Here is a 22,061-nt window from a genome sequence, read left to right on the forward strand (position 1 = left end):
TACATTGCTGTTTGTTCTTCACCTAGTCCTGGTCCTGTTAGAATAGAAGGGTGGCTGCTGGCTGACTGCCGAATGGGGAGATAACAGGCAACCCAATGTCCTCAAAACCATGTCCATATTAAATCCAGCAACCCTGTTGCCTGCAGATGATAATGGGCCAATACAACATGACTGCTCAGAGATCTTAGAGACTATTTATTCCAGCAGGTTGAATTTGTTGGATCAGACTATCAGAGGTGGACTGGGACCTCTTCACTCATGGGAGCAGTTTCATGCACAATGGCCATAAGGTAGCTGGATAGGCCATGGTTAGAGAGAACAGGTCCTGGAAGCCAAGCCTTCACTGCTGGGAATGTCAGCCCAGAAAGCTGAGCTAATTTTTCTGACAAGAGCTTTCAGACTGCCCAAGATAAACATTTCTAATGATTCAAAATATGCATCCACGATACTATATGCACATGAAGCTATCTTAAAAGAAAGAGGGCTCCTCACTGCTGAAAACAAGGTTATTAATTGTGCCCTAAAAATATTGGCATTAATATAAACTGTGGTCAAACCAAAGTAGGTAGCAACCATGCACTGTCCCAGTCATTAAAAATGAACACTTAGATGGCCAGGAAAAATCAGGCCACTGATAGGGTAGCAAAAGGGCCATGAAGAGTAAGAGTCCTTTGTCAGGGCCCTAATACTTCATCTTAAATTAGACCAATACAAATCTCTTTATACTGAAGAGGATAAGAAATGGACCAAAGTGGAGTTTTGATTCCTGGGATAGCACCGCCCAGTGGAGATGAAATTTCCCTGATCATCCTCCTGCCTGAAGCACTGGTCTGACCTTATAGGAGAGTACTCACTATGGGAGGGATCCCTTGGTAAATGTCATCAAGGCCCACTTGCAAGAACCACATCTCTAATAGACCATTCAGCAGGTGACTCAGTTGTGTATTATGTGCCCCAAACAATCTGAAGACTGAAAGGAACACAAAATACAGAACTATAATTCTTTTGATGCTTGGCAAATAGATTTTACCTAAATGCACTAAAGAAACTTCAGATAGTGGCTTATAATGCAGATATCATCTCAGGATGGGTTGAATCTTATTCCAGCAGGACAGAATAAGCTTTGGAAATAATTAAAGTCCTCTTGAAGTAGCTGATCCTAAGATTTGGCTTTTCTCCTTAATGCAGTGACAATGAACCGTTTTTCATTGCAAAAGGGACCCACCAAATGAGCAAAACAGTAGATATACAATGGAAATTATGCATATCCTGGAGACCCCAATCTATAGGGAAAATGGAAAAGATGAATCCCACCTTAAAGAAAATGGTGGCTAAATTCTGCCAAGAAATCCACCTGCAGTTGGATAAGGTGTTGCCTACTGCTGTCCTCCAGATATGGGTAACCCCAGAAATAGGCCTAAATGGAACCCTTATAAAATACTGTATGGGAGACTCTTCCTGTTATCTCAGGAGATAGCAGAAAATGGCTATAACAGAAAAAAAAGTAGATTAAAATGGTATGTACAACAACTCAGTCAAAATTAACTGCAGTACATGTGTATGTTTCTTCTAGGGACCACCAAATTTGGAATCGCCTCTTCATCCCTTCCAGTAAAATTCCATAAAGCAAAATGACAACAACAGGTAAAAACCTTCAGTTCTAGAGACCCCATTTGTTGTCCATTCTCAGCAGAAAGCAGCTTGGAGATGTCTTTGCCCACTAAGGTAGAAATTGATAGTGGGTAAAATGTAACAGGGGTCCCTTTCATGTAACAGGGGTCAACTTCATGCTTTGAATATAAACCTTGCTGCTCAACTACTGGTGGACTATTTTGAAACTGACCTTTCCCCTCTTCCTCTACTCCTTCTCCCCATCTTCAACTATGGAGGAAATAAGATTAACATTTCTTCTGTCCTAAGCAGAGTTATCTGCCCCTCCCACTCCCTGTCCATAAGAATAAACAAACTCAGGACATGATTGGAATGATAGCTCTTTCAAGAACATAAGTTAAACATCAATTAGATATACTGATAATGACACTTGGAAAACAGCCCTTATAATGCCCTCTTTAAAGCCCTCTGTTCTCTCTGGAGTTAGAATGGCAGCTCTGTGACTTGAGACCTTTGCCTGTCTCCTTTGCTAGCAGAGCAATACAACTTCTTTGTATTTTTTTCAAAACCTTGTCCTCCTTATTAGATCAGCATTAGGGAATGAGGACCAAGCTTTTAGTATCATGTCTACTACATGCTAGGTGCTGTTGTAGGCATTGAGGATATAAATGGTAAACAAAAACAGAATTTTATTGCTGTCAAGGGGACAGGGTCCTTGTTCCACCTCACAAGGAAACATAGAAGTTCAAATTAGAGCTACTAAACATGTTTCTTTTTTTTCCCTGCAAAATTGTCAATTCTGAAAACTTTGTTAACTCCGCAAAGTAGGTGGGAGATGAATACTCATTTGGAATGGGAAAGGGAAACCATTCTTAAATTAATTTTAATTAATTTTTACTTTTGTATATTTTGAAAAGGTCTAGTTCTTTATTTTTCTTTCTTCCTTTCTTTTATCTTTTATTTATTTATTTAGAGATAGGGTCTTACCATGTTTTTTGTTGCCAAGCTAGTTTTGAATTCCTATGATCAATGATCCTCCTACTTTAGCCTCCTGAATAGCTGGAATTGTAGGTACATGCCACCATACCTGGCTCTTATTTGTCATTTTTTATTTGTGATATGTACCAATAACATTAAAAATGTTCCCATCATTTTACTCAGTCTAGTCCTAAGAATCTGTCAAGGAAATAATCATCAACTTAGTCAGAGATTCAGATATAAAAACATTTGTTGTGGGAGTTTTGCAATGTGAAAACATTGAGAGAAACCTAAATGTGGTAACTAATGAGAAAATGGGAAAATAATTAATTTTCTATAGCTATATATTTATATATAACATAATTTATATATGATCTATTATATTTATATATATTATAATATTTATATATGATTTACTATAGCTATATATTTATATGTTTGGGAGGAAATTCTGAAAATACTGGCATGATATATGTAGACTACAGGACCATGAATGATTTCTATTTCCAGTTTTATACTATTTTTTTGTTTTCTAATTTTTCATTCTGTGTATGTATGTATGTATATGAAACTTTTATGTCATAGAAACATCTTTTTTTGTGGGGGGTACTGGAGATTGAACTCAGGGGCACTTGACCACTGAGCCATATTACCAGCCCTATTTTGCATTTTATTTAGAGACATGATCTCACTGAGTTGTTTAGCACCTTGCTTTTGCTGAGGCTGGCTTTGAACTCTTGATCCTCCTGCCTCATCCTCCCAAGCTATTGGGATTACAGGTGTGCGCCACTGCACCTGGCTCATAGAAACATCTTTTTTTTTTTTTTTTTAAAGAGAGAGAGAGAGAGAGAGAGAGAGAGAGAGAGAGAGAGAGAGAGAGAGAGAATTTTTTTTTTAATATTTATTTTTTAGTTCTCGGCGGACACAACATCCCTGTTGGTATGTGGTGCTGAGGATCGAACCCGGGCCGCACGCATGCCAGGCAAGCGCGCTACCGCTTGAGCCACATCCCCAGCCCAGAAACATCTTTAAAAGTTGTTGGAGAATGGCTCTTTCCATTACTTTTGCCTTCTACTTATAATCTTTTATGAGAAATATATTTCAGAAATTATTTGCTTCTTTCTTTTGAATATAATCTTATCTATACAGTATACTGATCTTTTTTCCTTTCTGTTAAGAAATTTGAGAGCTAAATTTGAAACTTAAATATAGCATCTGTGTTGAGTCTAATTTGGGTACATTTATGTTCTTCTTTCCTTAAGACTTGGTTTTCTATTTATATATTTCTAAATAAAATATATTTGTTATGGGCCTATTCAAACCCCTAGTGATGAAACATAAAGACATGACTAATGATAGAAATTTGATATTTTCATCTAGAATTACACATGAATGAAACCTGTGGACTAGCCATTAAGTATTCTTGACTACTTAAGCTCTACCCCAGCTTTTTAAGGGAACTTGAAGCAATAATTGACATGGATCACATTATATTGTTTTCTACCTGTGCTAAATTGTTGCTGTCTTCTTCGGAAAGTATCACGTCCCCTAATATCACCCTGATTTCAAATCTTCTCCATTCCCCTTTTCTTTTTCTTTTTGGTACTGGGGATTGAACCCAGGGATGCTCCACCACTAAGCTACATCCTCAGCTCTTTATTTTGAGACAAGGTCTCACTAAATTGCCCAGGCTAGCCTTGAATTTGTGATCCTCCTGCCTCAGCGTCTGGAGTCACTGGGATTACAGGCAATATTGCCACTGTGCTTGACTTCTATCTCCTTCTTTTTAAGCAGATACACCTTAGAACTTTTAGATAAATACAGCAAGTTGTGTCTTGATTCCTCAGATTTTGCCCAAATAAAATCTCTTAAATTTAGACAACAATGACTCCTGGAATTTTTATGCCCATGTTGATGATCTCTTTGGCATTCTTTCAGGTCCTCTAGGTGACACATCTGTATACACTCAAATCTCTCCTCTATTATATCTCTATGGTTGTCCCCACATGCATAAACCACTTCCACTAATCTTGGAAACAGTATTCCCTGAAAATTACTTCTGAAGTAACTGGATTTAAGGATAAAGATGCATATTTTCTTACTGTCATGTGTAACTAATTACAACAAATTTTAAAAATGCATATTTTCTTTAAATAGTACAAATTTGAGGAGGGATAGATGACTGCTTTCCACTCCAATTCCACGGCCTTTCACATCTTTTCACCACCTCCACCATACCCCAAAGCACCTCCATACATTGAGGAACTGGCCCGTGTTTCAGGATGGAGTGGGTGCCAGAGCTGCAGATGAGATTAACATCTGTATATTCCTGTCTTTATATAAAACAACATCATGACTAGTCCAAATCCTGTTACTTGATATGTGTATTTGAGAAACATGTTTTTTTTTTTTCTCTTTCTAATGTCAAATTCTTGAAATAGGTTTAGACCACACAGACAGCCCTCAACTGACAAATAGATTAACGTCCAACAAGTGACTTCATTCCTTGGTTTTTAGTCTTGCCACTAGAGCATTGTCTTCTGAGGTATTTGCCCCTGACTAGTATATTGAAATACTGTACATTTACATTTAAAAAACAGTATGAAACAATGATGCAAAAGAGCAAACTAGAAAAGGAATGCATTTGAATAAAACTCTATATATTTATTTAAACTATATATTCATATAATTAATTAATTTAACCAAACAACCAGTACATTTAATTAATTTATGAATATATTCATTAGTATATTGATAAATAAATATGCACAAATTAAAAATATATTAAATACACATATATATGTATATATATTTAAAAGTTGATTTTTTGAAAGATATGGAGTTAATAGGTAACTGTAGGTAACTGAGACTGTATACAGCTTCCAAAGAGGTTCTTTACTCCTTTCAGTATATTTTTATTCTGGAGATTTAAGAAACCCAGTTCTTTATTATGTCTAGTTTCCCTTCAAAATATGCCTTTCATTTTCCTTGATACAGAAGAGCCATTATCCCTACACTTATGCTTGCCCAAGTGTGTTTAGCATTTGTATTATTGTTGTTAGTAGAATCGGGATCACAGGAGAAATTTTGAAAAAGAGAGAGAAATAGAGAGGAAGTAGAATTTCCAAAGGTAACTTATCAAAATGTAATAAAGACAAAGAAGCAATGTTTAAATGACTCTGATGAGTCCTGAAAAAGTTTTCATGTGAGGGGTGAGTTAAATAGATCTTGAGAGGAGAAAGGAGCAGAGGGATGGTGGGGTTTGCCCGTGATTGTCTGGGGGTGCAAAGAGGCGGTGTGGAGAGGCAGCATTAGGAGCTCTGTTCCAGCAGCCACATGTGTAACTGATAGGATGCACCACTGTTAATGGGGTTCAGAAAGCCAAGGGGCTCAAAAATGGAATCAGCTTCACCTTCTAGAATTAAACCCAAGACAACCCATTTTGATTAATGGCAGATAAACTTTTGCCAGATGTTTTCAAATGTTCTCTGCCCGATCCAGGAATTTCTTTAAAAGTCAAGTTCAAATATTATTTCTATTGCAGTTTTTTAAACAAATACTAACTGGCATTCTCTTTCTATTCTTTCCCAAGCTGCTTCTTCATACTTCCTGTAGCCCCTGCCTGATGGAAGGGGTTTTGTTTTTGTGATGGACCTTGAATGTGAGAGAGAGAGTGGGTGTGCATGTGTGTGTGTGCACAAGCATGTTTTTGTATGTGGTACATGTGTTGGGTGGCCTGAAGGGCATGTTTTCTTCTACACTTGTGTGTTTCTTGGCAGGAGTGATGCAGAGTTGATCAATGCCTTATATGAGCAATATCAATGCCCTTTATAGAAGTAGAACCTATGAATTTTACCTGGACACATGAATAAAGATCACAATTGCAGGAAGCCTTGGCAGAAGAGAAGAATACAACTTTCAGGTGGTATCCTTCTTTTTTCATATTTTTCTAGCTAGAATTCAAATATAACAGCAGACCATCTTAAACAATTAGATAAAATGATACCATAGGGATGGAGATTCTGAGACAGAAGTGTTCTTATACCGGTTCATGGAGTGACACTACCATATCAGCCTTGGACTGCCTAACCTAGGCTTATTCATGGGAGGAAAAAAAAATTAGATTTGCCTAGGGCATTATAAAATGGATATTTGTTAAAGTAGCTAAACTTATGTCCAAACTAGCACCTGGTGGAAGGAGGGGAGACTAATAAATATAACTTGATGTTACATATACAAGAGAGTTGATCAGTAGGTATCAAACAAAGGTGTTGCATTGGGATGAATGAATGTATACCATAAATTCCCAGAAGCATCAATATTGTCTGTTAATGCTAAAGAAGTAGCTGAGCCTTTAAGTAATATATTAAAAGTACAATACTTCCATGTAATGCAATACCTGGAAATGTATTGGGAATAAAAATGATTGCTTATCACTGTAATTCAACAACAATGTGTTCCCCAGAGGAAATGATTAAAACTCCATCCCAATACTTTAATTTTCTGTGGTACTGGGGATTGAACCAAGGGCACTTTACCACCAAACAACATCTCCAGCTCTTTTCATTTTCTATTTTGAGACAAGGTCTCTCTACGTTGCCCAGCCAGCCTCCAATTTGCAATCTTCGAGCCTCAGCCCTGTAATCCCGAGGTGCTGGGATTACAGGGATGTGCTACCATGACCCACTTCCATCTCAATACTTTCACTGGCCTTAAGACCAAACTGATGCTTAGTATCTCATGTTGTGGGGTTCAGATTTTAAGGGGATGTATTAATGAATATGTTTACTGACTGTTTATAAGAATACATCCTGGAACACAGAATATTAATATTCTTCAGTTAGAGAGAGAAAGCAATGTGTCTGTACTTTGTAAATTCACAGATGTGCTTCATAACAAAAAGGCAGAACTCTTGGCTATAGTAATCCAACTAAATGTTTACCCCCAGAATCCATGGTAATTACCAAATGTCATTCTGTAAGTGTAGAAGATACGTGGAAACAGAGGTTATCAGAATTTCATCATGCCCTTGGGCTTCTACAGTAATTCATATATTCCTTTCCAGCACATTTAGATAGTGCGTACATTATAAAATTTAAATTCTCCAACCAAAGATGAAACACATCCTTTGCCTAGAGTGAATGTATTGTTTAATCAACTGAAATCATTAAAGCCACCTACACCATAACTGATGTGAGGGTTTTGGCCAATGTCCCAGGATGCATTGGGGATGTGCCCAGCACCCTCCCACTCAGTATGCATCTGGAAACTCTCCCTTCCTTTCAGCCCAGAGAGAGTCTGTGACTGGGGAGGGGTGGGGAGTCTGTGTTGGCTGGGAAGCACAGGGATGCATATCAATCACTCTGTTTGGCGGGTAGCACAGACACACTGGCCCTTTATCCAATCACTATGCAGACTTTCCTGGGCCAGAAAGGAGAACTCTTTACAACATAGATGATGTTATTATTTTCAGTAAGAATGGACAATTGTGAAGTACTTAACAGTTTACAGAGTCTTCTAGGTCATTTGTTTTTATGTTGCCAGGAACTACATTTGATGGCTGGATTTGATCCTGGTGTTCAGACCTTCCAGCCACATCCCTCTGACTGACTAATCAACAAAGGTGTGTAGAACTTCTCTCCTGGGTCCATGATGAAATGCACCTAGGAATCCCTCAGCCCAGAAACTCTGGCTTTTTACTGGTGATAACTTCTGATACTGTCACCCTCCAAAGCACCAAGGGTCTTTTCTTGATCCCAAAGAGATCTATCTATTCATGAACATTTCTCTGTACATGTTTCCTCCCTACTTAGATGGTTGTTTAAATTGGACTTTTAATGTAACTAGTTGAGATTTTGGAGACTGCCCCTAATATAGGCATGTCTGTTAATTATTTTGTAAGGAGTTGTTATTGTTGTTGTTGCTATTGTTCATTTCCTTTTGCCCTAGCTAATCTGCCTATTGTTTGTTGTGAAAGTATTTCACTTCTACCTTTGCATTGACTAATTTTACCAAGCTACAACTCTTGGTCATAGAGGAAGCAAAGTCTTTTTTATTCACTGTGACTAGATCTCTCCAATAGAGAGACCAGGACAGGCTGTACTTGCAGCAGTTTGTTGATTTTTATTTTTTTTTAATATTTATTTTTTGGAAGTAGTTGGACACAATATCCTTATTTTGTTTATTTATTTTTATTTCGTGGTGCTGAGGATCGAACCCAGGGCCTCGCACATGCTAGACGAGAGCTCTACCACTGAGCCACAATCCCAGCCCCGATCTTTCATTTTTAGATCACAAACCACCAGGCTTCATATGGGCTCTCTGACTGCATTTTCTGTTATTTTCAGGGATTTTATCACCTGCCTGTTTTGACCAATCCTCATTTCTTATGGACCACCAGTTCTTAACAGCTTCGCTTTTATGCAGCTTGTATGCCTCTCTTTCAGTTTACATACTTATTATTTCTGCTTGTCCATATGTATTTGTTAATGAGCTTTTGCCTAATATCGCTGTGAACATTTCAACTTCAAGTTTATAGTGTGTTACTTCTCTGCATGGAAAGTGATAAAATTCATGTTCATTACAACCTAGCACAATCCCTGGGTATTTTTTTTTTTTGGCTCCTACCTTCCACACTGGTCCCTGTTCCACTCACCAGCCAATGAGGAGATGACGACAATGCTTCCATTGCTCTGCTTCAGCATGGGCAAGGCAGCCACACTCAGGACCACATAACTGAGGAAGTTGACCTCCATGGTTTTGCGCACAATATGGGTATTATTATGAAAAAAACCCAAAGGAGTGTTGGTGATGTGGTTGAGAATGAGCATGTCTAGTCCACCTGTAAGAGATGGCTGTGTTGAGAGAAACCATCTAGGGTAGATACATTCCCTTTCCCTTTCAAAAGCTCTTTGGTGACCTCTAGGGCAAAGTCCAGAGGAAGAAAGAGGAGAAGCAGCCTCACCCATGAGTTCTCCTGCTTTGGTAACAAATTGTTCTGCAAAGGTCAGGTTTTCCATGGTTCCTGCAATGTAGTGTGCTGAGGCTGCTCCAAGTTCTAGGCAGCGGGACACCACCTGCAGAGAGACAGCAGAAATGGCATTGGTCTTGGCTGTAGAATTTTGGATGCAATCTTTGAAGTAATTGGGGCTTAAATGAGAGGTTGTTTGCAGCCCTGTTTAGAAATGGGATATGTGTGTGTGTGTGTGTGTGTGTGTGTGTGTTCCCAAATAGACTCATGATTATTGTCCTCTGTCTGAAATAGCATTTGGAACATGGTGGGACTTACACTGTTAAATTGTCACTGTGATGGGGATTAATTTCATTACTTATGCTCATGGGGCTTGTGAATAGATCTTTCTGAATGCAGCGTAGCTAGGGATGCTGGTTTCTATATTGGTGGCTTTAGGTTTGTGAGTGTTAGTACATCCTTGGGCTTGTGAATCTATGAGAGGGCATTGCCTGAGAGTCTGCATGAAATATAAGGATATGTCTTCCTGAATAGATACTGGAATTTCAGTATCTAAATATACGTCTCTATATCTATGGTTTCATGGATACTTGTGTGTGAATAGGTGTGATTATGAGCATGTACACCTCAAGAACTTTACGGCTCATTGTACAGTGTGTGTGTGTGTGTGTGTGTGTGTGTGTGTATAGAAATGAATGCTTAAATGCATATTTTTATATTCCTATGGGTGTTTGAACCTGTATATGAGAGTACAGAATTGGAAGAAAGAGACAGAGAGGAAGAGAAAGAGAAAGAAGACAATACTGGATTTTACATACATATATGAACATACAGAAGAACATATCCGGACATCTAAGAGTATATGTATGTGGGCAAAGAACCCTCACCTTCTGTAGACCTTCTTCTGACCTCGCTGTCACCGCCACATGGGCTCCCATCTTCGCCAGGTGATAAGCCATTTCTCTTCCGATTCCTTTGCTGGCTCCTGTGACAATCACTTTCTTTCCTTGGAGCATCTCTGGAGAACCCCAAAAGGAGGTGAAGATCACATCTAACTTGGCAGTCACATTCTTTCTCCCTCTCAGGATATGAGCAGCCTCATTTCACATTCCAACATTAAAGGTGATGAGCCCAGATCAGTGTGTCTCTAACTCTGTAAATCACTGAAGGAATGGTTCCAGTTGTTCACAAACATGCTCTGAAGTGGGGTTTGGCATGGTTGTTTAAAACAGAGGCTGTCTGCTGTCATTCCTAAAAGCCTCCCTGTACAGAGATCATGAGGACAGGCCAGCAAGGTCATGATTCACGTAAAACACTGAAGTTCCAGACGTTACTGGGCTTATTTCATTCTGCTTTGTTGAAAGAAAATTTAAAAATCATCCAAACACATGTGTTCATAGAGATTCCTGGACTTTCTTTACTTCTACTTAGTCATCAACACCAGAGTCCTTTTTTGCTTTCCAATTATCAGTCTGTCCATTGAGCCCTATTATCTGACTGAGTTGTGAATTTGGGTATTACCTTCTTTTTCTTTATTGGTAGAAGGGTTGAAATTGCTTTCCATTAATGGTGCCAAGTAAAGCGTGGTCTATTTGGCAAGCTTTTGGCTCCATGACTGCTCGTCCTTGCATCCCTCCTGACTACAGCCTGTGGCTATAGGACACAGAGATGGAATCCTACTCCGGGGTTCCTTCTTTTTCAGCAACTTTAGGGATCAAGAACACACCTTGATCCTTAGGAATACACTAAGACCCCTGTGTTTTCTAAACTATTCCTCCCAAATGAGACACATTGGTACTTACCTGGTCTGAATTCCTCATTTGCAGAATAATAGTAGTAGGCCAAGGAGACCACCAGGATGGGGAGGAGATATTTTGTCATAAAAGCCATCAGATGAGGACCTGGCCCCCGAGAGCCCTGTAGGACACACAGAGAGAACCTACAGAGCTTTCTACAACGTCCTAGGCAGGCAGCAGCCTCTGAATTGTGACATCAGGGACGGGGGAGGCTGGAGTAGTCTCAGGCAGTGCTAGCCAATTTCCCTGTCAGAGCAGCGATTGGCTTTGGGTGGGATCCCATTCGTCCCTGGCAGCCTGCGTGGTGGATTTCATAATGGACAATGTTTACTCCATTTCATTGAGCAAGAGGAGACTTCCAGATGGCCAAGCTCATGACTGTACAGGACTGGATTCCTGAGCATCCCTACCCGGAGCCCATCTTCCTCTTAACACTATTTACACCAGGGATCAATGGCCTTTCAAAAGTGGTTTGTCAAAGGCGGGGGTGGTGGGGGGGGGGAGAGAGAGAGAGAGAGAGAGAGAGAGAGAGAGAGAGAGAGAGAGAGAAACAGAGAAATACATGCGGGGCTTCTGGAGAAATGTGAGTAATAGCAAAGAGAGCCGAATTCAAGCCAAATCTCACCCTCAGCCCCACCCCCCAGTCGGAAGCAATTAAAAATAACAGCACAAAACAGCAAAATAAGCTCAAGAAAAAATGTGCACATCTCGGGAGAAAAAATAAATAAATAAAAGCAAACAAGTCCTATAAGCCCCACACTCAAGTTCAATGAAAAAGTATTACAACATCAAAGGAAAATTGCAATCCTGCCAGAAACCCAGATGGCGGGAAACCCAAGACCAGTTCAATACTCTCAAGCAAGTGCAACAGAACATACACTTATTACTTTAACAGAGAATGAGGAAGAAATAATGAGTGCCGAGAGAGAGAGAGAGAGAGAGAGAGAGAGAGAGAGAGAGAGAGAGAAGCACTGAGGTATTAAATTAAATGCTATAGAGGAATGAGAAGCATGGGGCGTACACTAGGAAGAATAAACCCAGGGAAGGAGGAAAAGACCTAACACACTTGATGTGAAGCTAGTGTGGGATGCCCACATCCCAGCTAAACATCAATTTAGTAACAATAAAGGGACCAAGAGGAGGAAAATCCTAGCAATTTAGAATTTATTATCAGGGAAGAATAGAAACAACTACCTTGGCATATCTGTAGCAAGATTTCACTAAGGCATAATCCTCTAAGAAAGGATTTAAGATGTGTCATTGCTGCTTTTCGACCTAAAATCAACCAATCAAATCATGAAAATTACTCCATCATAAAGCAAATTCTACATTCTGCAAATTACGGAAACAAATTTAAGAACGAGCATCAGTTCTTTGGTGGAGAGATGGGGGGTTTGAGATGGGGGAGGCTGGAATTTAAACAAAATTAGGAGACATTGAGTTATGACCCTCAATACAGTATCTGGAAATATTCAGTGAATTTTCACTTCAGAATAAGAGAAAATAATTTAAGACCCAGAGGAGATGAAACAATTTGTCAACAAAGGCCCGCAGCTGTGAAGTTCACTTCCAGAAAACAATGGTGATTTGAGAACAGTGGAGAGCTAGATAGAGCTTAAGGTTCATGGAGGACAAAAATAGAAAACAGATACAATTCAAGTGAAAATTAGATTACATACTGTCAGAACTGCCAGATATATTTGCATAATTTCATAAAGGACTTTATGCTACCTATAAACATTACAAACCAGACTCCTTAGAGGGAATTTATTTCTCTAATCCTATACTATTAATAGAAAAATTACAGGAAACAATGAAGAGTTGCTTTAAAATATGAATGATGGTGAAATGATAGAAAGATGGGCAGAGTAGAGAAGCTTATTGTCTGACAAAAAAAAGAAATAAAGAATTGTAAAGTCCACTGCAGAAAACATAAATTTAAAGAAAGCAAAAATAATGAGTGAGAACATAAAGGAAATGCACTAATGTTGGCTGATTGTTGGCTCAAGTAATTGAAACCTAACATTGTGCAGCCTCAAAAGATCCAGATACAAAGAGATTAATAATTAGATTACCTAGCAGTCATCATGCTATGAAAATCGGAAAAGCATCCAGTAAATGGATTTTTCATGGAACCAGATGAAATAATCGTTGTATGATATACATTGATGAGAAATAAGTACACAGTAATGGTCGTGTGTTAGTAAGCTTTTTCACTGCTGTGACTATAGGACCTGACAAGAACAATTTTAGAGGAGGGAAATTTTAATTGAGGGCTTACAATTTCAGAGGTCTCAGTTCATAGATGGTTGGCTCCATTCCTCAGAGCTGAAGGTGAAGCAGAACCTCATGGCTGAGGAGTGTGGCAGAAGGAAGTGGTTTACATGATGATTAGGAAGGAGAGAGAGAGAGAGAGAGAGAGAGAGAGAGAGAGACAGACAGACAGACAGACAGACAGACAGACTCCACTTGCCAGATACAAAATATGTACCCCAAAGTCATGCTCCCAATGCCTACCTCCTCCAGCCATACCTACCTACCTTCAGTTACTACTCAGTTAATGCCCATCAGGGGATGAATTCACTGATTGGGTTAAAGGTCTCATAACCCAATCATTTAACCTCTGAAAGTTTTTGCATTGTCTCACACCTGAGCTTTTGGAGGACACCTAATATCTAAACCATAACAGGTAATGATATATGAAGTCTTAATGGTCCTCAAACATTTTGGTCACAGGACCCCCTAATACCCTTAAAAATTACCCAGGACCTCAAAGAACTTTTGCATATATGTTTTACCTATTGATACTGATACTAATAGATTAGAAATTAAGACTGAAGATATATATATTTTTTAAGAATACAAAAGCAAACCTTCCATTAGCAGTCAGAGCATGACATTATTACACCTTCTGTAGCCTCTAGAAGAGTCAAATGATGTCTTAGTAAGATTATAAAAATAATTTTGATCTTTCAAACTCCTAAGAGGGTCTTAGTATTATTGGGTTCTGCACATTGACTACATTATATAATATATATCAATCTTCTGCATGTGCACATTTACACAGCTGGTTTTCTCATTAGCTTGTAGGCTACTGGAAGACATGAATTATGTCTTTTTCATCTTTGCTTCTCTCCTGTCCCTCAAGTCTTGTTCCAAAATAGGCATTCAATCAACTTTTTCTTGTTTTGGTTTAGTTTCTGAGATGCTATAGCAATAAGAAAATTGGCATCTTTCTGGAGCCTGGTTTAATCCAGGGAAATCCCTGGGATTCAGCATTCTGGTCAGAATGGATCAAACCCACCCCCTAAGTCTTCTTCCTGGGGTTTGCACCATATTAAAACCAAACAACAATAAAAATAAAGACAAAAGAAAATCTGGATGTTTCATCTACATTTTTTTTTTTGAGTCACATTTTCCTGATTGACAAAGTTCCTTTTCCTGTCACAGCAAGGAAACTAGCCATGGACTCAGCTCCTCCTGGATGCCCCTCCTTTGTCATGCACTGAGCACCTACATCCTACAGCAGGCTTCCAGAGTGGGTTTTATAGCCGGAAGTTTGCAAATACCCATGCAGAGTGAATTCTTCCTATGCATGTTAGAGCCTGGCCAGGAACTCTCTGGATTTGATTATTTCTATCTGAATAAATGGGGTCAAGAACAAGCAAGAAGGTGAGAAGAGCGTGGGTCGGGAGGTGAAGGAACTCAGAGCGATGGGCCAGATCTGGGAGGCCAGATAGGAGATAGAAGAAAGTGAGGAGGAGCAGCTGGGAGGTGGATTTCCATGCATTTGGCATAACATGTAGATTATGAAAGGAACACCTGTCATTTCTGAGGCAGCAGCTCTATTGCTTTCCATGACTATTTAGTAGCTCTGTTTAGAAAGTGGCCTTTTCCTTTTGAAAATCAATCCTGTTGGAGGCACCGGGAGTGACCTTGGGGCAAAAAAGTGGGTATTCAGAAGTTCTGCCTTCCTCTGGGAGAATGACACCAACTCCTTGAAACAGGAAAGCATCCTAGCGTGGTGTTTAAATGCAAAGAATTCTCCCTCTTTTTGTCATCCCATCCCCACCCCCACTCTGGTTTTCCTCAGGTCTGATTTTAGGAATTCATAAATCTGTGCCAAAATATGTTCCCCATGTCAGGAAAAAAAATCATTTTATATAATTTTATCCAATAACAGACTTTCTCCTTCTCCCCTTCCTCCTGTCTTCCCCCTTCCTGTATATCTCATGAAGGGAGAAGTTATTATTTAGTAACCCTTCTCCTCAACCCTATTCCCAATGGACAGATTTACTCCTATTTTCCACTGATTGGTTTCTCAGGTCTTGGAAAATTGGATAAAATGCCCCATGTGTGCTATCCTGTCCCTGCTGGTATGTGTGGCCTGTATGTCACAGGGGCACTGGTGTGTCAGATACCTAGAATCTATTTGCCTGGGAGAGCCACTGGCATCTTGGGAAAGGAAGGACCCTCCTATGCCTACGGGCTTAGTCTGATCCCTGTTCCTAGTGTGGTGAGGTCTGAGATTATGCTAAATTGGTTGCCCTTGCAGTTTTTCAGGCTTGGACCTGGCTCCCAAGGACTTGCACCTGAGCACAGAGGAGAGAGGAACCACATAGTAACTGAAAAAAAGGACTCCTTGGCAAGATATGGGGCGTCCAGTTAAATCTGAATTTCAGATAAATGATGAATACTTTCAAAGAATATTTATCTCTATACCTATCCATCTCAACTTTTGAAAGAGACATACAAAAATATTCATCGTTATTTGTCTGAAATTCAGATGCATTGTTTTACTTGGCAACCTTAGAAGTGACATTGGGCTTTACCTAAGAAACTCTGCCTTAGGTGCGGATGAAATATCCTGGAGCATGGTTACTAATAGTCATCTCTCCCACCTTCCTTACAGCAGACATAGACAGCCCCCCAAAGGGCCTTAATTTGGAAAAGAAGAAAAGGGTCCATAGCCCATGGCATCTCAGTGGGATATTCACCTACTAGCATCTGTTTAGTTGGGTATTTACCATGGGTCAGGTACTATGAATGAAGAAGCAAGTGAAGTTCTCTCTAGATTCTAGCAGACAATGGGAAATAAACGTGTAGCGTGTTCCCAGGGCATGGGTGGAACTCTAGGGTGGGGGGTGTAAAACAGGAAATAATCATTCTCTGTGTGGGAGGGGCCAGAAGCCTTTCCTAAGGCTTCCTAGAAGAGATTAACCTTGATCCATATTGAAATCTGAGCAGGAATGCTCCAGGCAAATAAGGAAGGGAAAAGTGAGAACTGAGCTGCCTTCCAGGAGTGTGTGGGGGAGAGAGGAGGGTTGGTTTGAGAACATCCCCTGCAGAGAAGCAGTGTAAGCAAACAGAAGGAGTCACGAAGGAGAACGACATGTTTGGGAAACTGCAAGCACCTTCATATGACTTTATCACTGGATTTTGTGAGGTGGGGTTGCATGGTGAGAAACAAGCCTGAAGAGGTCATCAGAGGCCATATCTTTGAGGGTCCTAAGTAGCCACCGCTAGAGTTTGTAGTTCTGACCATTTATTCCAGTTATGAAGACTCCCAACTCTGTGGGCCCTCCATCCACTTCCAGAACTCTGCTTGTCCACTGGCCCTTTGTAGTTACTCATTGCTTTATGCAGAAAATTAGGGATATTTTGTAGTCTGTGGCTCATCAACCAGCCCACTCTGTCCATTCCCTCTTCCCTGCCTTGCCATTCCAGTGCAGGATTGTCCCTGAGGGTTTGCAGCCCCACTATGCCTCCAAATGTTACCTGGCTCCCCATACCCGCTATGTCTTTCCACCGTGCCTTCCTTTCTTTGGCTCTGTGCACAGTTGCCTGACTTCTCAGTATTCCTGCCCCCAAACATTCCTTCCCTTGGCCTCTGTCAATTCATTGTCACTGGATTTTCTTCGTGCTTCTGATTGCCTCTCAGTTTTCTTTATAGACTGCTTTTCCTGTTTGGATTGTATGAAAGTTGGAGTTGTCCTTGATTCTTTTTTTCTTCTTCTTCTGTTTTTTAAAAATGTGTTTTAATTAGTTATACCTGACAGTAGAATACATTTTGATACATTGTACATAAATGGAATGTAACTTTTCATTTTTCTGGTTGTACAGTGATGTAGAATCACATTGATCATGTAATCCTATATGCACATAGGGTAATAATGTCTGATTCATTCTACTATCCTTCCTACTCTCACACCCTCTCCCCTCCCTTCACTTTCTTTTGTCTAATCCAAAGTACCTCTATTCTTCCCTAGGGGGCCCCCCACCCTTGTTGTAAGTTAGCATTCCATATATCAGAAAAAACATTCAGCCTTTGTTTTTTTTTTTTTTTTTTTTTTTGAGACTGGCTTATTTCACTTAACACGTTATTCTCTAGCTCCATCCATTTATCGGCAAATGCCATAATTTTGTTCTTCTTTAAGGCTTAATAATATTCCATTGTGTATATACACCATATTTTCTTTATCCATTGTCTGTTGAAGGGCACCCAGGTTGGTTCCATAGTTGAGCTGCTATAAACAGTGATGTGGCTGTGTCACTGTAGTATCCTGATTTTAAGTCATTTGGGTATGAACTGAGGAGTGGGATACCTAGGTCAAAAGGTGGTTCCATTTTAAGTTTTACTGCTTTCTATGAGGGTTGCACTCATTTGCAGTCCCATCAGCAATGTATGAGTGATTCTGTCCTCACTTTTCCTTCTCTTTCTCCCCTGGGGTAACCTCTCTTACTCTCATAGTTTTGATTGCTGTCTTTACACTGGAAACTCCTAAGTCTTCCTCTTGTGCAGCAGCATTTTATCCTAGCTTCAGGTAGTATAACCACCTGTCTGCTCAACCTCTCCTAAACTCAACAGGCCAAAACCAACCTTATTATTTTTTTTAACAGCTTATTGAAGTATGATTTATATACCATAAAATAATATCATTTAAACATATTTTTCAATGACTTTTCACTAATTTGTGGACTTGGGAAACTATCATCATGATCCAATTTTAGAATATTTTATTACCCAAAAAAGATTGCTTGTGCCTATTTAGTCATTCCTTTATTTCCGTCCTTGGTTCCAGACAATCAATAACCTATTTTCTGTTTCTATCGCCTTGCCTTTTCTGGAAATTTCATAGTGGTGGAGTCACACTATGTGTAATCTTTTGCATTTGACTTCTTGCACTTAACATGATGTTTTGAGGCTCATCCATATTGTGACAGGGCTTGGTACTTTGTTTCTTTTATATCACCAAGCTATATATCATTGTGTGGAGATACCACCTTTTGTTTATGCATTCACCAGCTCTTAGGTATTTGGAGTTTTCCACTCTCTGTTTATTATGAATAAGTGCTGCTATGAACATTGGTGTGAGAATTTTCTGTGGGGACATTTGTTTTTATTTTTCTGGAGTCTATACCCAGGAGTGGCATCACTAGGTTACATAGTAAATTTATGTTTAACTTTTTAGGAACTGCCAAGCAGTTTTCTAATGACTGTTATTTTTATTCACCATCACCTAGGGATACATATTATAATCAATGGCTTCACTATCTATTCAACTGATAATCCAGAACCTTAGGAGTTCTTCTTTACATCATCCTCTGCAAATCCCCACATTCCATTAACCACCAAATCTCATAAATTTTATCTTCTAAGCATCTCTAGAACCATCTCCAGATCATTACTGTCACTGTGAGTATCCAAAATCAGGTGGTCACTGTTTTTCAGTTTTTGTAACCTTCTCATTCATCTCTCTCTCTCACCTCCAAATCATTTTTGAAAAGTTATTAAGTATTTGGTATGCACCAACGAATATATGAAAACATAGGTAATTTATGAAGCATAAAAATACAAAGGAAGCCTGTGGGCCCACCACCCAACTTAAAACAGGCATTGCCCATACTGAGTGGGTCCCTGTGGGCTCCAATCCATCAATTCTTCACACTGGGATGGACCAGTGCATTTCTCAGCTTCAAAGTAGTCAATGGTTCCCTATTGTTCTTAGGATAAAGGCCAAAGTCCCTATTTCAGCTTTACAAATTCTTCTTGATCTTTGAAATCCTTTCTCATGAATCTCCACCAGCCCCTCTATCCCTTCTTGTCCTTCAGGTATAACTACTCAAGGTCACAAGGAAGCCTGCCTTAACCTTCCCATGGACAAGATAAGGAGCTCCCCAACACTGGACACTTGTTTCTTATCATAGCACTCATCACTTTTTATTCCTTTTTATTTCTCACTGGACTCAGCTCTGGGAGGGAAGAGGCCTGGCCCATCTTGCTTTCCAGTAAATCTCCACTGCTACTGTGGTGCTTGGCACTTGGTAGGCATTGAGTAAACATTTTTTTTGTGTCCATGAATGAAGAAGTTCTGATATATTCAGAGGCAGGTAACTTATTTCCCTCCTTCCATTTTTGGAAAGCAGATGAATGTGGCTTCCCCGTCCACCCATAAATCTTGGGAGAGGGTGAAGAAAAGAAGGTGGAGAGTTACGTTCCTCAAGTGTCACCTCCTCCTCAGTCTTGACCACCCTGTGTGTGTACAAATCTCATTTTCATTTATGCCTGGTATCTGGTAACTATGTGAAACTCAGGAGAACAACTTAGGCTTTTGTTGAGAATTAAATAATCTAAATTAAAGTTGAAACCATAGGATTGGATGACACCATCCAGGAGAAGGTGGAGGCTGAGAGGGGAACATTTCAACAAAATTTAAGAGTCAAGTAGAAGAAAAAAAGCCAGTGAGAGAGAACAGGGGAGAGCTAGGAGTGAGAAGTCTTGAGAGAATATGGAACCCAAAGGGACAAGTCTCATTAAGATGGCAGAGGTCGAGGAGGGTGGGAAGGGAAAGGAATATACTGGAGTGTGGCATATAGCAGTCACTGGAGAGCTATGCCAGGGAGTTCCAAGGTACTAAAGCTGGAATGCTAATATGAGCTAAAGATTAGAGGCACATGACGAAATAAAGTGTCTAGTTTGAGCATGGGCACATCCTTTGAGGAGCTTGAGGAGCATGCACGTTCAAAGGAGAGTTTTGATTTTGGGATGGGAAGGAGTTAAGTTTTCATTCAAATATTTCTGGGAATTTCCTCTGTGCCAGACACTGCTAGGCTGAGCATCTTTTTGGTTTGTGGGAAAGATCCAAAGGGAATGTGAAGACAATCACTGGAAGGACATGATTTATGGAGCTCCATTCCAGATGACATGGCATATGGCTTTGGAAAAGGAGACCACTTCTTTTGAAGATCGAGGAAAATAGAGGGTGGATATTGAATCCTTGCCTTCTGCTTCCATATTCGGTGAACTTTTTTGGCCTAACTTATTTCCCTCCTTCCATTTTCTTGGAAGGCTGATGAATGTGGCTTTCCCGTCCACCCATAAATCTTGGGAGAGGGTGAAGAAAAGAAGGTGGAGAGTTACATTCCTCAAGTGTCACCTCCTCCTCAGTCTTGACCACCATGTGTGTACAAATCTCATTTTCATTTCTGCCTCAGTCTGTTCCCTCCTACTATTTATATACTCATAACTTCAAGTCAAGAAAATCATTCCCAGTTTTAATTTTCCCTTTTCTGTCTGGTGGGAGTTTGAGGGCTTGGCAACAGCCCTGCAAAATGACCTAATGGGGAGGGAACTGAGGGAGAATTTCTTTTAACAGAAAGTTTTAACAGACTTCTGCCAGTAGAGGGAGCCCTAGGGTTGGAAGAGAAAGCTCAGACTGCAGGGGTTTAAAACCAGAGACTGGGACTTCATTTCTGGTTGTATTTTCAGTAGTTCTGCAGGAATTATGGGTCAAGATAAAATAAGATGAAGGAGGGAGGAAAGGAGAAATACAGACTCATAATGCACTGACATATGCCCAGAAACAAGGTACACACGTAAAATATGTGTCTCTTGCTCCTCCCTATGCACTCACAATTTCTGCTCTAGTTGGGTGGTTCCCAAACCTCACCCAGTCATCCGGGGAAAGAAGGGCAGATCTCAGACCCCACCAAAGCCTGACAAGTCAGACTCATAAAGGGTGGGAGCAGGAGTCTGCATTTTTACTGAGCTTCTGATGAAGATTCTCATCTTGGTTCAGCTGTAATGAGGCACCTGGGCCTTCCTTGTGTTAGATCCATCTGTGTACTTTCTTGTAAAATCTAGTTTTAGCAAGAACTCTGCTAAGTCAGTTAGTAAGACCTGCCTCCCCCCAACACAACACACACACACACACACCATCCTCAATATCTGTTCAACTTCAATATCTGATTAATTTTTTCATCCTCTACCATCCCCCCAGGATGTCTGAGCACCCTGGCCAGTCTTCAGATAGAATCCTGTTAGATCAGTTTGCTCAGAATCCTCCCTCCTCCCTTACCCTTGATGTTTCCTTTTAGTAATTTTCTATCTTCCAATCACCACCCAATCTTCCAATTTGGCTATAAATTCTCATTTGTCCATGCTGTATTGGAATTGAGTGCAATTCCATACTGAGGCTTCTCTTCCCTTATTGCAATAGTCCTGTATAAAATCCATTCTTACTATTTTAACCACCCTCCCAGCTTTGATTTTATTTGACACTCTCCAGATGACTCTGAAGTAACCTGTGGATAGATTGGAGAATGTCTGCATTAAATAATCAGGTAAATACTTCAACCAGAACTTTCTTGAGATACAGGGGCTTTAGGCACCAACACCTTACTTGTCAGATGCCTAGGAGACTGCT

At 39.9% G+C, this 22,061-nt stretch overlaps 1 protein-coding gene across 5 annotated transcripts in view; it reads right to left on the reverse strand.

Annotated features, from left to right (window-relative positions):
* Hsd11b1 (hydroxysteroid 11-beta dehydrogenase 1) overlaps positions 1-22,061 on the reverse strand; it is a 59,354-nt gene that overhangs the window by 31,836 nt on the left and 5,457 nt on the right. For 2 of the 5 annotated variants that reach the window (XM_026387431.2, XM_026387428.2), the window contains exons 1-4: positions 11,362-11,554; positions 10,447-10,577; positions 9,554-9,665; positions 9,245-9,430 (exon numbers count right to left, since the gene is read on the reverse strand). In XM_026387431.2, coding sequence (XP_026243216.1) covers positions 9,245-9,430; positions 9,554-9,665; positions 10,447-10,577; positions 11,362-11,449 — 517 coding nt within the window. In that variant the 5' untranslated portion in view covers positions 11,450-11,554. Of the gene's footprint in view, positions 1-9,244; positions 9,431-9,553; positions 9,666-10,446; positions 10,578-11,361; positions 11,555-22,061 lie in introns of those variants that run through there. The other 3 variants (XM_026387429.2, XM_026387430.2, XM_077802380.1) reach the window with 3 other exon arrangements.

Source organism: Urocitellus parryii, chromosome 9 (assembly GCF_045843805.1).
Source record: "Urocitellus parryii isolate mUroPar1 chromosome 9, mUroPar1.hap1, whole genome shotgun sequence".
NCBI lineage: Eukaryota > Metazoa > Chordata > Mammalia > Rodentia > Sciuridae > Urocitellus > Urocitellus parryii.